Here is a 12896-nt window from a genome sequence, read left to right as displayed (position 1 = left end):
TATTTCCCAACAGAGAGAGGAGTAAGGAGGCTCCCAAGGAGAACCAATTTATTGGGGAGTGGGTGAAGTTGGTCAGACCCATAAATAGGAGCGGGCAGGGAGCCCGAGGACGGGACAGGAGCAGTGTCCTTAGTCACGCTGAACACTGGGATCTCGAGGCTGATGGGAAATGGGGTTCCAGGAAGAGGTTTAGAGATCTAACTCCAGTACCCCACCCTCTGGATGAGGAGCTGGAGCTGGCCCAAGGGATCGCCAACAGACTCAGGGGCAGGTTTGGGTCTGGTCTAGAGGCTCAGATCTTCTCGTCAGGTGCTGGCAGGCGCTGGCGGTTCGGCTCCACGCCCCAGATCTCCCTGGCGTACTGGGCAATGGTGCGGTCGCTAGAGAACTTGCCAGAGGTGGCTATGTTCCGGATCACCATCCGCGTCCACTCTCTCGGGTTCTACAAGCCAAAAGGGAGCTCTGGGTTTGCTCTGCCCCACCTACCACCTCATCCCAACCAGGGCCACCAAAGCCCTGCCAACCCCTGGCCCAGGACCCCTCACCTTGTACAGGGCACTGACTCTCTCCTGGCATTTAATGTAGTCTTCATAATCTGCAAAGACTTTAAACCTGGAGGGGAATGGAGAAGCAGGAAGTTTCATGAGGTCAAGGGCCAAGCCCATCCTGTCCCATTGGATTTCTGAGGCCCTGAACAGTGATGCTGCTTCCAAAGGAATCTAGTCCCAACTGCCCAGAAGCCCTGTCCAGCCTCCCCACCGCACCTGAGCCCTACTGAGCCCAGCAGCCCCACGTGTGCAGTTTCCTGGCCGGCCAGCTCACCGGTCATGGTGCATGAGCATGTTGACAATGGCCTTGAACAGGTCGGGCTGTTTGGGGGAGAAGAAGCCACTGTCCAGCTGGTCAATGATGTGCCGAAGCTCTGGGATTCGGTCATAATATTCCTGGGCATTGTACCTGCGGGGGAAGAGCCGTAGTCAGCGCCCTGGAAGTGGGTTCCTGGCTCCTCCTCCTCCAGCAAAAATCCAGGAAGTTCCAAGCCCCAGGGTCAAAACCCAGGCCCAGCCTGCTACTGCCCTCCCCGCAGCTGCCACACTCCCTCCGGAGGTCTTTCCAAGAGGCCCCCTCCCTTCTCAGCTCAGCTTTTCATCCCCCAATTTGTGGATGAGGAAACTGAGGCCTAGAGAGGACAGAAAGGTAGTGTCAGAGCCAAAGGCCCCAAACCAAGCGCTCTTCTTCCCACACACCACCACTGTCTCCCAACAGGTTTGTTTCCTCCGTGAATGGCTTTTCTGCATCACCATCCACAGCCCATCCCTGGCCCCGCCTTCAGGCCCCAGGAGGAGCGAACAGGTATATCCTGAGGAACACCCTTAAACTCAAACCGTCCAGCCAAGCTCATCGCTGTGCCTGGCACCAACTTTCCTCCAGCGTCCCACTTCCTAAGGCAGCACAATCCATTCCTGAGCCACCTGGGTTCATATCTCTCAAGACCAGTCTCATCTCTTTCCTTCCTTTCTCTCTTCCAACCAGAAACCAAGTCCGCCTCCTCAACACTGCCCCTAATCCCCATCCCCAGCACCGGTCTGCTGCAGGGGACCCCCAGTGCCGTCTGGCGTCAGCCCCACACTGGTCCCCCACCTAGACATTGTCCCCTCCAGTCAAGCCGCCCTCCTGCAGCCAAAAGTGTCCATCTGGAGCCTAGTTCTGAACGTGTTGGACTTTGCTCAAAACATTTCACATTTCCTTCCTGTCGAAAGGACCAAGTCTGCCGCGCTTCCAATGCAGGGCACGCGGGTTCAATCTCTAGTCAAGGAACTAAGATCCCACATGTCACACGGTGCAACCAAAACAACAACAACAACAACAAAGGACCAAGTCTAAACTTTCTAGTCAAGCCCCACAGGAGAAATTCCTATCAATATTCAGTGCCAGCTCTTGTAAGCTGTTGGTGGGAGTGTAAACTGGTACCAAATTTCTGGAAAACAATTTGACAATGTGTATCAGGAGCCTTGAGAACTCATACTTTTTACTCAGAAATATCCCCTTCTAATAATGATCTTAAGGAAATAATCAGAGATGTGGACATCAATGTAAAAGGTTAGTCATCACCAGGGACGTTTATCCTAACAGACAGGGGAAATCAACCTTACTGTCCAACCATATGGAACTAGTTAAATAAGTTATGCCATGTCCATAGGATAGAATGCTATACAAACATTTAAAATATCTTGAAGACTATTTAATGACATGGAAAATGCCTCACCAATGTTAAGATAACAGGATTCAATATTGTACATACATTATTCCCAACTTTTGAAAACTATATACACACACATATAAATACACGAAGAAAAAGAGAACTGTGGCTTTAAATCTGGGTGATGAGACTATGGATGACGGTTGTTTTATTCTTTGTGGCTTTGCATTTTTCTAACCAGTGAGCATGTACTGCTTTTATGATAAGAAAAAATCATATTTTAAAATGTTAAAAATGTAATGCCAGGAAAATGTCTTCTCTGAAGATCTATGTTTCTGACCACAAGCACAGATATAACTACTGTACTCATATTTCCCTTTTTGCCATGGCTGCCAGGGAGCTAAGAATTTCACTTTACTTCCAATTCCAGAAATAATATTATCTCTTAGGGTTGATATTATTTTCTCTTCCTTTTCCTTCAGTTCTATGTTACTTCTTTCTTTTCCCATTTCATTAACCTTTTTTGTTATAAGTTACCCCAAAAGTTTTCTAGACTCGTGATGGCCATAACTAAGGCCTTGTGCAGCCTGGACCAGCCTTTCCAGTCATGCCTCTTGCTCCCGGCTCTACCCTCCAGCAGTCGCACCTTGGTGCCTCCTGCCCACAGACTGTGAACATTGCAGCTCATACCCTCTCTGGTCAAGCCTTTCCACGTCCTCCACCCTCATGCCGAAGATGAAGATGTTCTCCTCTCCCGCCTCTTCTGCCATCTCCACATTGGCCCCATCCATGGTGCCAATGGTCAGAGCCCCATTGAGCATGAACTTCATGTTGCCAGTGCCTGAGGCCTCAGTGCCCGCAGTAGAGATCTGCTCAGAAAGGTCAGCGGCCGGGATCACTGTGGGGGGTGGGGCAGCAGGGGACAAGCTCAGCTCCAGGAAGAGCCCCAGACCAGCTAGAGACTCTGGAGTTAGTCTGGCCCTAGGCCTAGCCAGATTCAGAGTCCCCTCCACCCCAACCCTCCAGTCTTAACCAACTAAGTCTCCCTCTCACTGCCCCCACCGCCCCGCCACCTCTTGTTGATTCTTGAACATCTGGGATCTAACCTGGACTCCCCCCACCCCCCAGCTCCATTGTGTGATTTAAAGGGCACCACTGAGGCCCATCTCCCCTATAATTTCACCCCATACCACCATTAAAGGGACATCCGCATGATTTGAGTATTGTCCTCTCCAGATTCTTCCTCAAAGTGCAAGCACCCTAACAAGAGGAGATTAATATCTCTTCCTGGGACTGAACTAATCAGAGCTTCCCTAGGGTCCCCACTGGCGGCATTCCACCTTTCTCGGCCAGTGAGACTCGGTAGTTCTCCAGGAAGATCACGCGGAGGCGGTCTCCCACCGCCGGGTCGTGGTTGACCACATCCCCAATGGCTGTAATGAGTTTGATGATCATCTTGGCCATGTGGTACCCGGGTGCAGCCTGTGGGAGCACAGTCTGGGGTCAGCTCCACAGCCTGACCTCCTACCCCCATCCTGCAACCCAGCCAGGCTGACCTCAACCTGGATATCAAAGAACCACAGCCGTGGTCTGCAGCCCGGCTTCTCACCTTCCCTCCAATTATCACAGTCCGAGGCACAAAAAACTTATTGGGATCCTTCTTGATGCCTGTGGAGAAATGGAGGGATCCAGTGAGTGGGCCAGGCTTTCCCTCTGGGCAGTAACACCTGACAGCACCCATCCAGCCAGGGCTGGGCTGGGAGACAGTAGCCCTGACTTGGGCAATCACTTGCTTTGTGACCTCAGATTTGTCACTTCCGCCCCCTCTGAGCCTCAGTTTGCCCATTTGTGAAATGGGGATAATTCCATGTCCCAAGAGGTCAAAGGAGATGTTGATCAGGAAGTATGTAGTATCCTGGGAGGTACACAGAGGGGGGAACCGGGAGCCAGAGGGAGCCCTGCCACTCACGGTTGTACATTGTGATGATATGGAGGCAGTTGAGGAGCTGGCGTTTATATTCGTGAATCCGCTTCACCTGGATGTCAAAGAGCGAGTTGGGGTTGATGTGGACTTTGTATTCCTTCTCTAGGTACGCAGAGAACTTTAACTTGTTTTCCTGAAGGCAGGGGAGTGGAGAGAGCTCACCAATAGGCCTCAGCCTCAGGCAATCCTACAGTCTCATTTCTTTCCCAGGAAGGTGAGGATAGAAGTCTCCCTTGCCACCTTCATCCACTCCTGCATCAGGGCAGACATTGCTAATCAATGTCAGCACTCTTCCAGTGAGGTCAGATGATGCCTTCCCACCATGGACTGACTCCAGGCAACTTCTACCAATGGCCTGAGGTTGCAGAAGAGATGAGCTCTATCGACCATTCCTGACTCAGACATCCGGCCCCTCCAGCACCCTCCACTCAAGCCCTGGCATAGGGGTCTGTCCTAGGTCGCAGCGCTCCTCACCTGCTTCACTTTGGCCACATCCCGGATAAAGGCTTCATCGTCCACATAGGAGAGCACTTTGCGCAGCTGGTCCAGGTCTGCGATGTAGTCCTCCCCGATGCGCTGTGGGAAGATAGCTCTCAGTTAGGCCCATGTCCCTCCTCCGTCCTCCCTCACAGAGGGGTCCCTTTCCAGGTCAACCAAGCCCCATCCACTGCAGACAGCTCCTTCCTCTGCAGCCTCCCAGCTGGGGGGTGGTACATGTATGTGAATCTTTCCTCCCCTCCTGACCTTGAGCTCTGATGGCTGACCCCCATCTGACCCCACAGGCCTTCCCCCTGGCCTTTTCCTCTGACAGGCATTGACCTCAGGGCCCTGCTCCCAATCTCTGCCCATTTCTGGTCTCACTTCAGATATGACCTGCTGATAACCCCTCCATTAGACTGTGAACTCCACCAGGTTGACCTTCATAGCCAGGGCCTCCATTCGCCCAAAGGTACCCTCATGCAAGCAAGAAAATGGTTCCCCTCCTCCAGATAGATGCAAGGCTTGGGGAACACAGTGCAGGATGGATTTCAGCCCTCAGATGGGTGCCCTACAGTGAACCACATACACAACCACACCCAGATGTTCCCTGCAGTGACCGCGTTGACTCCTACTGGCCATACGTGAATGCTCACCTCAGCAATGACCTCTGCCAGCCCAGGGTTACACATAACCAGCCAGCGCCGAGGAGTGATGCCGTTGGTCTTATTCTGGAACTTATGAGGCTCTAGCTCATAGAAGTCCTTGAAGCTACAGGATGGGGTCGGGGGATCACCAATCACCCCTGTGGGATGAAGGCCTCCTCCCTGGGGCCCCTACCCTGGTTTCTTGATCAAAGGGGCCTGGAGGGGAGGGGGAGGGTGCTGTGTGTAAGAGGGGTCATCTGGGGACAGGACTGGACCGGACGGCAAGGCTACGATGCTTGTAAGAGCGGCGCCACCCGTGGAAGGGGCCAGCTGAGGGCGACTGTGAATGGCCAGTGCCGGGCAGTGAGGGGGTGAGCGGGGGTCCAGCGGGAGGGGCGGGGTCTGGGGAGCGGGTCTTACGTGGTCTTCTTGAGGATCTCGGAGTGGATGCGAGCCACGCCATTGACAGCGTGTGAACCGGCGATGCACAGGTGCGCCATGTTGATGCGCTTCACCGCGCCCTCCTCCACCAGCGACATGCGCCTCAGCCGGTCTATATCCCCTGGGAACGCAGCCGCCACCCGCTGTGCCAGGAGAGCCCAGAGCTAGGACGGGGACCCAGGACCCAGGTCCCCAGCGCCTACCCCCAGGTCTCTGCCCACAGCCCTCCCTGCCAGTCTCAGGAGCCATGCTTTCCATGCCCTCCACCCCACGCTTCCTCCACTCACGTTAAGGAAGCGCTGGTTGATCTCATAGATGATCTGGAGGTGCCGGGGCAGCAGGGTCTCTATGAGGTGCACGGGCCAGCGCTCCAGGGCCTCGGGCAGCACCGTGTGGTTGGTATAGGCACAGGTCTTCACAGTCACGTCCCATGCCTGACAGATGGGATGGGGAGGAAGGACCCCCGGGCTGAAGCCGGATGACTCTCCACACACACTGTGCAGCCAAGAGCCCCGGCCCTGCCACCGCCATGCCGGGTTCTAGGACACCCGCCCTCTGGGCCTCACACTGCCGTCTGTGCAGTGGGGGCTCCACCCACATCTTTCCACTCCCCAGGCTGGGAGGGGAACCCTGAGATGCAGCGGGTGAGGCAGGGGTGGAGGAGGGGCCCTGAAGCCCACCTTGTCCCAGTCCAGCCGCTCCTGGTCCACCAGAATCCTCATCAGCTCGGGGATGGCCAAGGAGGGGTGGGTATCATTGAGCTGGATGGCCACCTGGTGGGGGGGCGGCCATTGGAGTCAGTCTGGGCTCCAAACCAAGGCTATGATCGCTGTCCTTTGCCCCTTCAGAGCACCACCCCCCCAGGGCCCCTCATGGTTCTAGGGTTGAGCTGGGGGTGGAGGCCCTCATGGGGGCAGGTATGGGGCAGGAGGAAGAGGGGAGCGAGGTTATATTGAGGATCGAGAGCAGATCCCCCCACACCCACTCCCAACACCCAGCCTCCACTTCCTCATCTATAAAATGGACAGTTCAGGCTGAGACTGGAGGGAGGAGGGATGGCACCCATCACAGGAGGTGTAGAGGCCGGCCTTCCCTGGGGCCTGGTACCTTATCCGGGAAGGCGTCGAAGCTCGTGCGCACAGGGTCTTGGCAGCCGAACTTGGAGGATTTGAAGCGGCGGATGATGTCCTGGAGCGTGGCAGCCACGACGAAGTACTCCTGCTTCAGCCGCAGCTCTTTCCCCTCAAAGAACTGGGGACAGTGCCAGGCAGGGTGGAGTCAAGGTGGTGGCCCAACACTGCTGTGGGTGTGGCCAGGGGAGACTCCCACCCACACCAAGGTGCCCCACCTCAGGGACCCAGGGGTCTTCCTCCCACCAAGAAGCAGCAGTGTGGGTGGTAGCAGGAGGGAGGGATAAGGACCAGGAGTATTGTGGCTGTTACCAGGGAGCGGCTCATCCAAAGTGCCCCACCCTAACCTGCTGCCCCCAGGACTCAGGCATCCTCCCACTTAAAGAACTTGGGGGAAGAACAGGACACACAGGGGCCAGCAATATGCCCTGGGTGTGACTAGGGCACCGGCAAGTGTCACTCCCCTTCTCCTGCCCTCTCCCATGCACTCTGGCTTCCTGTCCCCAGCCCAGGGGGTAACATACATTGTCGTTGGGGTACAGGACACGGGAGATATTCTCAGCCAGGTTGCGGTCCAGCACAGCCTGGATGTAGCCACCGACGTTGACTGAGGAACGAACGTGGGGACAGGGTCAGGCTTGGGTCGAGTGTGGGCCGGGGTGGGCAGGGGCTGCTGGCTTTGGCTGAACTCACAGTCCTTGAGGTTGAAGTCATTGGGGGCCTTGGCAGACCACAGGCGCATGGTATTGACGACGTTGTTGCGGTAGCCGGGCACGGGTGTGTCGTAAGGCATGGCCAACACCACCTGCGGGGCACCCGGTGTGGCGTCAAGAGGTGGGCATCTGCCGTGCCCGAGAGGCCCTGAGAGCCGGAACTCCGGCCTCTGTCCCTGCACTCCGCCAACTCCCCACACCGGGTTCTCGTCCCAACTCTGGGTGACCACAAGCAACCCCGCCAACCTCTCTGGACCTCGTCCATAAAGAGAGGACTTCCCAGTGCCTCCCCACACCCCCATGCCCCTCCTTGCTGGGCTGCTGTGAGGATTCCAGGAGGAGGCGGGGAGGAGCTCGGAGCCCAGGGTGGGGCCCTGTTGGTGGCCACTCTGCCATGACGGGGATGAGCTGGCCGCCGGCCTGAGCACAGTCTAGAGGACACTCTGGACTCATGGAAGGGCTGGGAGGAATCATGGGGCCTGGCTGAGGGGGTCACGGAGGTCAAGTCCATCCAAAGGGCTTACGCCTGGTTGACCACAGGGCTAATTAGCAGTGACTAATGCTGGCCCCACCTCCCACAATTAGCAAACATCAATAATTGCTGCCGATAGCTGCCTGCTACCACGGGGCGGGGGCACACCCACGCCTCCCTCCCCAACGTTAAGTAGCCTCTGATTGGAGCAGAGTGAAAGCTGCGGCTCAGAGAGGGAAGGGATTGGCCCAAGAGCATAGAGCTAGGTGGGCAGCCAGAGCCCTGCTGGACCTTAGCGTGGAGGACAGCAGAACAAACTCTGATTCTGAAAGTCTAGAGGTTGCTGTGCAGCTATCTGGAGGCCGATGACCTGCAGCCACAGCAAGAGAACTGGCTGAGCTGGGATTTGGACACCTCGTTTAGCTTCAGGTTGCCTCTAACTTGCTCTGTGACCCTGAACAAGTCAATTGCCCTCTCCAGGCTTTAAGTTTCTCCCCTGTCCCCCTTTCTGGGCTGTTGCTTTGTTTCCCATCAAGCCCCCAGTTCAGATGTGCAGGGGGGCCAAGACTCGGTGATTATCCTTTGATGAGTCTTGTGGGGTGATGGAAAGGAGCCAGGTCAGGGGAGAAGCATTGGTAGAGTAGGGCGGCCTCTCTCCTCCTCCCAGGCTCTGCACTTGGTCTGGCTCCCCTGTGACCGTGTCTCCAGCCTCTCCTGGTTCTAGCTGTGTGACCTCGAATAAGTCACTTAACCTCTCTGAGCCTCAGTGGCATCCATTATAAAATAGCACTAGGTCCAGTAGCCTCCAGGCTCTGTCCTTATTTCTCCCTGTTTCCTCTAGAACCTCCTCCCCTCTTCCTCACTAGATTTCCCGCCACCACCCCCCGCTCCCTGGCTTCCCTCTCACCTGCGTGTCCACCCACTTGGCCCCCTGGTCGGTATGCTCCACTCGGCCATAGAAGTGCACAGGCAGTGTGAACTCGGGTCGGGCCTTCTCCCAGGGGTTGCCGTAGCGAAGCCAGTCATCAGCCTCCTCCATCTGAGCCCAAGGCAGGTCAGGGGAGAAAGGAAGGCAGTGTCAGAGCCAGGCTCACACCACAGCAGGTGGTGAGTAGGGCAGGAGCAGTGGCCTTAATGTGCCCTATACAGGGAGGGTGTAAATGAAGGACTTTGGGATAGGTGGGCCCCTGGTCTGGTGGAATATCCAAGGGGACACGGTGTGTGTATGAGAGTCTGAGACGTTCCACAGGTGTGGACCTCCTATCCCAGGAGCTAACAACTGGCTCGGGGCCAGGGGGAAGGGGCAAGGATGTTTTCCACCAAGGCTGGGGCTGGTTCTGGATCTATGTGCAGATGAATGAACAAATAGGGGTCTTCTCCATCATAACTACAAGGTCAGGGCCCAAGGTCACTCACCTGCCAACCCCCAGAGATCTTCTGGTTAAAAATCCCAAACTCATAGCGGATCCCATAGCCATAGGCAGCCAGGCCCAGTGTCGCCATGGAGTCCAGAAAGCAGGCTAGGGGTGTGCATGGAGGTGGGTGTCAGAGACGCAGCACAAAGGAACCCTTCTGTCCAATCCCCTGCCACCCTGCTTACTTACCCGCCAGCCGGCCCAGGCCCCCGTTGCCCAGCCCTGCGTCCTCCTCGATTTCCTCCAGCTCCTCCATGTCCAGGCCCAGCTAGAGGCGGGAGGGTATGGCAGGCGTCAGGGCCAAGGGCCAGCAGGTCAATCTCCCAAGCCCCAAGGCTTGCCCCACCCCTACACACCTGGTAGGTGGCCTCATCACAGGCATTCTCCAAGGCCAGGTTCACCATGGTGTTTTGTAGCGTCCGGCCCATGTAGAATTCCAGAGACAGGTAGTAGATCCTCTGCCCAGAGAGACAGGTGGGGAGGTGGAGGGGAGGGCGTCAAGGCCACCCACTGACATTCAGCCAGGCCCAGCTGGGCCTGCACCTCTCATACTTCCTGCCCCACTCCTAGGCCCCAGCATGTTCCAGCCCTGCCTCCATTTCTCCCCCCTTCTCAGGCTTTGGGACCCAACAGGCAAGATTCTGGTCCCAGCATTTCTTCTGACTTTGGACAAATCACTTTTCTTCTCTGAGCCTCAGTTTCCTCATCTGGAAAATGGGGCTGGCCATATCTACCTCAGGGGCTAGGAGAGGTGCCTAGGAGAGGTAGGAACTCCTTCCATCGCATGCAATCCTGCCAACAGCCCATCAGGGAGTCAGGACATAGGGAAGCCCCTCCAAGTGCTCCCCAGAGGGGAAAGCCAGTCCCAGAGAAAGAAGTCATTGGCTCAAGGTCACACATGACGCAGGGCTAGAGTTGGCCACCTCCCGTCCTTGCAGAGGGCCCCTTGGCCCTCAAGCCTCAGTCCCAAGAAGGGGACGGAGAGCCGCCAGGATCCAGGATGCTGATGGTGCCTGGTGTCCTGGTTCCCTGGGTCCCCTCCCTGGCCCTCCCCCACTCCTGCCCAGAAGTGTCAGGTTGCTGACATTTACCAGTGACCCCAACAGACATTTGATCTCACCACCCCAGCTGCCCCAGCTACGCCCCATGCGCTGCACCAGCACACACACCACGCACGCATTCAGTATGTCCTTCCACTTAGGGTCCAACCCAGGCCACAGGGGTCTTCATGCCCCCCAGAAGCCCCTCCATTCTCTGAGTGAGCCCTGGGCCTTTGCAACCAGCCTACCTGACCCGAGCCCCCTGACCTGTCCCCGTCCCAGATTTCTCCCCCTGGGTTGCCCCAGCAACCCATTGCACCTGGCACCCCTGGATCCTCCAACCTCAGGAACCTGGAGTGACCCTTTATTTTGCTGCAGAGAGCCCTGACCCCAGGGAGGGGCTGCCACTTGGTCAAGATCTCCCAGCCCCCAGGCAGGGGGACCCAGCCCATTCCCCTCCCGGGGTGCCCCAAGCAGCACCTTGGGGTCCTTCTCGTAGTAGTGCTGCTGCGTGCGGATCCAGCGGCCCACGAGGTGGTCACGCACGGTGTAGGCCAGCGCAAAGTAGTAGTCTCGAGGGGTGGCCACATTGCGGTCTTTCACGAGGGTGAAGTGTAGGTGCCGGTTGAAGTTCTTCTTCAGCTCGGTCACATTCTCCACGCCAGCCAGGCCACGCACGCTGATCTGCTTTCTCTTCTCCTGGTCTGTCAGGGGCCGGGACATGGCTGCGGGAGGGCGGGCCGGACTGACTGTGTGGACGGGTGGGCGGCCTGAGTGGAGATCCCCAGCCGGCTGGTGCTTTAAAGCCTGGCTCTGGGCAACGTGCCCCGCCTCCTCCCTCGATGGGAGGGTCTTGGCTTGACCGCTCGGGGAGCTATTTTGGGGTGAGGGGAGGAGAGGAGGGGCAGGGAGGGCAGGGCCGAGCTCCACACAGGACAGGGAGGGCCACCCTGGCTCATTCGCAGCCCTGCGCTGACCCACTTCTGCCAGGCCTCACACACTGGGGTCTGCTGTCTTCTTTCCCCGTCCCTGCCTTTTGCAGGGTCAGAGACAAGATGCAGCAGGCAGAGCGCTGGCTTGAGAGGCCTGAGGCTTGACTGGAGCCTCTGGGCTGTGACTTTGGTTGAGGTCAGTCACCCTGATCTGGACCCCTCTCCTGGGTTATAGATGAAGGATGCAGCCTGATTGCGGGCCCTCAATCAGGGCTCCTTGGAGAGGCCGAGGGGGCTGTCAAAGGCGGACAGGTGGCAGGAGGCCCAGCCTCCATCAGAGCAGCTTGACTTCGGTTCTAGACCTTCACGCAAGAGGCTGCAAACCACAGGCGGGATGCCCTCTGGTCAAGCTTCCACGGTGGCCCTGCACCCGGGTGGGGAGGACACATGTGGCAAGAGGGGCCAGGACTCCCCACAGGCTGAAGGCCCAGGCGCTGAGGATCAGGGTACCCCGAACAGAAGAAGGGCAGCTAGCAGAGGACACTGGGTGGCTGGGAGAAGGGGGACCAGGACCCCGGGTTCCAGGGGTGGTATGGGGAGGTCGCCTGAGGCAGGGCCCCTCCCCGCCCCACCCCCCACAAAGTCAAGTCACTCTGAGCTCCCCCTGTTGCTGTCCCTCAAGGACCTCTGAAGTGACCTTTTGAGAGGGACGGTCAGATTACAGGCCAGCTTTGGCTAGAGGCCACCAGCCTGGAGCAGGGGCCCCTGGGAACTGTAGTCCTGTGGCCCACAGGGGTAGAACTGAAGCACCCCCTACACAGATACATACACACAACATTGGCCAATGGCATTAGGTCTCCCCATGACGCAGCTGCCAGGTGAGTGAGTGAAGCCTTCTCCCATTCATTTCTCCCACCTGGGACCATGCACTAGACAGGGCCACACGCTGGACAGGCCTAAAGAGTGGGCCAGAAATGTATGGACACCAAGGGGGGAAAACTGCGGGGGGGTGGGGATGGTGGTGTGCTGAATTGGGCGATTGGGATTGACATGTATACACTGATGTGTATAAAGTTGATGACTAATAAGAACCTGCTGTATAAAAAAAAAAAAAAAAAAAAAAAAAAAAGAGTGGGGTCTTCCCTGGTGGCGCAGTGGTTGAGAATCTGCCTGCCAATGCAGGGGACACGGGTTCGTGCCCCGGTCTGGGAAGATCCCATATGCCGCGGAGCAACTAGGCCCGTGAGCCACAATTACTAAGCCTGCGCGTCTGGAGCCTGTGCTCCGCAACAAGAGAGGCCGCGATAATGAGAGGCCCGCGCACCGCGATGAAGAGTGGCCCCCACTTGCCGCAACTAGAGAAAGCCCTCGCACAGAAAAGAAGACCCAACACACCCATAAATAATAAATAAATTAAAAAAAAAAAAAGTAGAGGAATTTAAACA

At 57.0% G+C, this 12896-nt stretch overlaps 1 protein-coding gene across 1 annotated transcript; it reads right to left on the bottom strand.

Annotated features, from left to right (window-relative positions):
* Positions 1-31: 31 nt before the first annotated feature.
* On the bottom strand, positions 32-11308 carry PYGM (glycogen phosphorylase, muscle associated). The gene is made up of 20 exons (XM_082344031.1): positions 11000-11308; positions 9836-9937; positions 9669-9747; positions 9481-9584; positions 8972-9103; positions 7573-7684; positions 7404-7486; positions 6857-7000; positions 6430-6522; positions 6037-6183; positions 5729-5892; positions 5318-5432; positions 4659-4760; positions 4170-4317; positions 3810-3868; positions 3541-3682; positions 2891-3098; positions 823-957; positions 546-612; positions 32-442 (listed from the first exon to the last, which is right to left on the bottom strand). The coding sequence occupies exons 1-20, from the start codon at positions 11240-11242 to the stop codon at positions 293-295; spliced, it is 2529 nt and encodes an 842-aa protein (XP_082200157.1). The 5' UTR covers positions 11243-11308; the 3' UTR covers positions 32-292.
* Between the last annotated feature and the right edge of the window lie 1588 nt (positions 11309-12896).

Source organism: Balaenoptera borealis (genome assembly GCF_965194805.1).
Source record: "Balaenoptera borealis genome assembly, chromosome: 11".
In the NCBI taxonomy this organism is placed as follows: Eukaryota; Metazoa; Chordata; class Mammalia; order Artiodactyla; family Balaenopteridae; genus Balaenoptera; species Balaenoptera borealis.
Note: the sequence above shows the minus strand (reverse complement) of the source record. Positions and strands in the feature narration are given on the sequence as shown.

What these genes read in the sequence shown, in the direction of transcription:
- PYGM (XM_082344031.1), bottom strand. Translation starts at nt 11,242, where the DNA reads ATGTCCCGGCCCCTGACAGACCAGGAGAAGAGAAAGCAGATCAGCGTG. An exon ending in TGACTTCAACCTCAAGGACT is followed by an intron (nt 7,487 to 7,572) that starts GTGAGTTCAGCC and finishes TTCGTTCCTCAG; the next exon opens with TCAACGTCGGTGGCTACATC. An exon ending in ATGCTCATGCACCATGACCG is followed by an intron (nt 613 to 822) that starts GTGAGCTGGCCG and finishes ATTCCCCTCCAG; the next exon opens with GTTTAAAGTCTTTGCAGATT.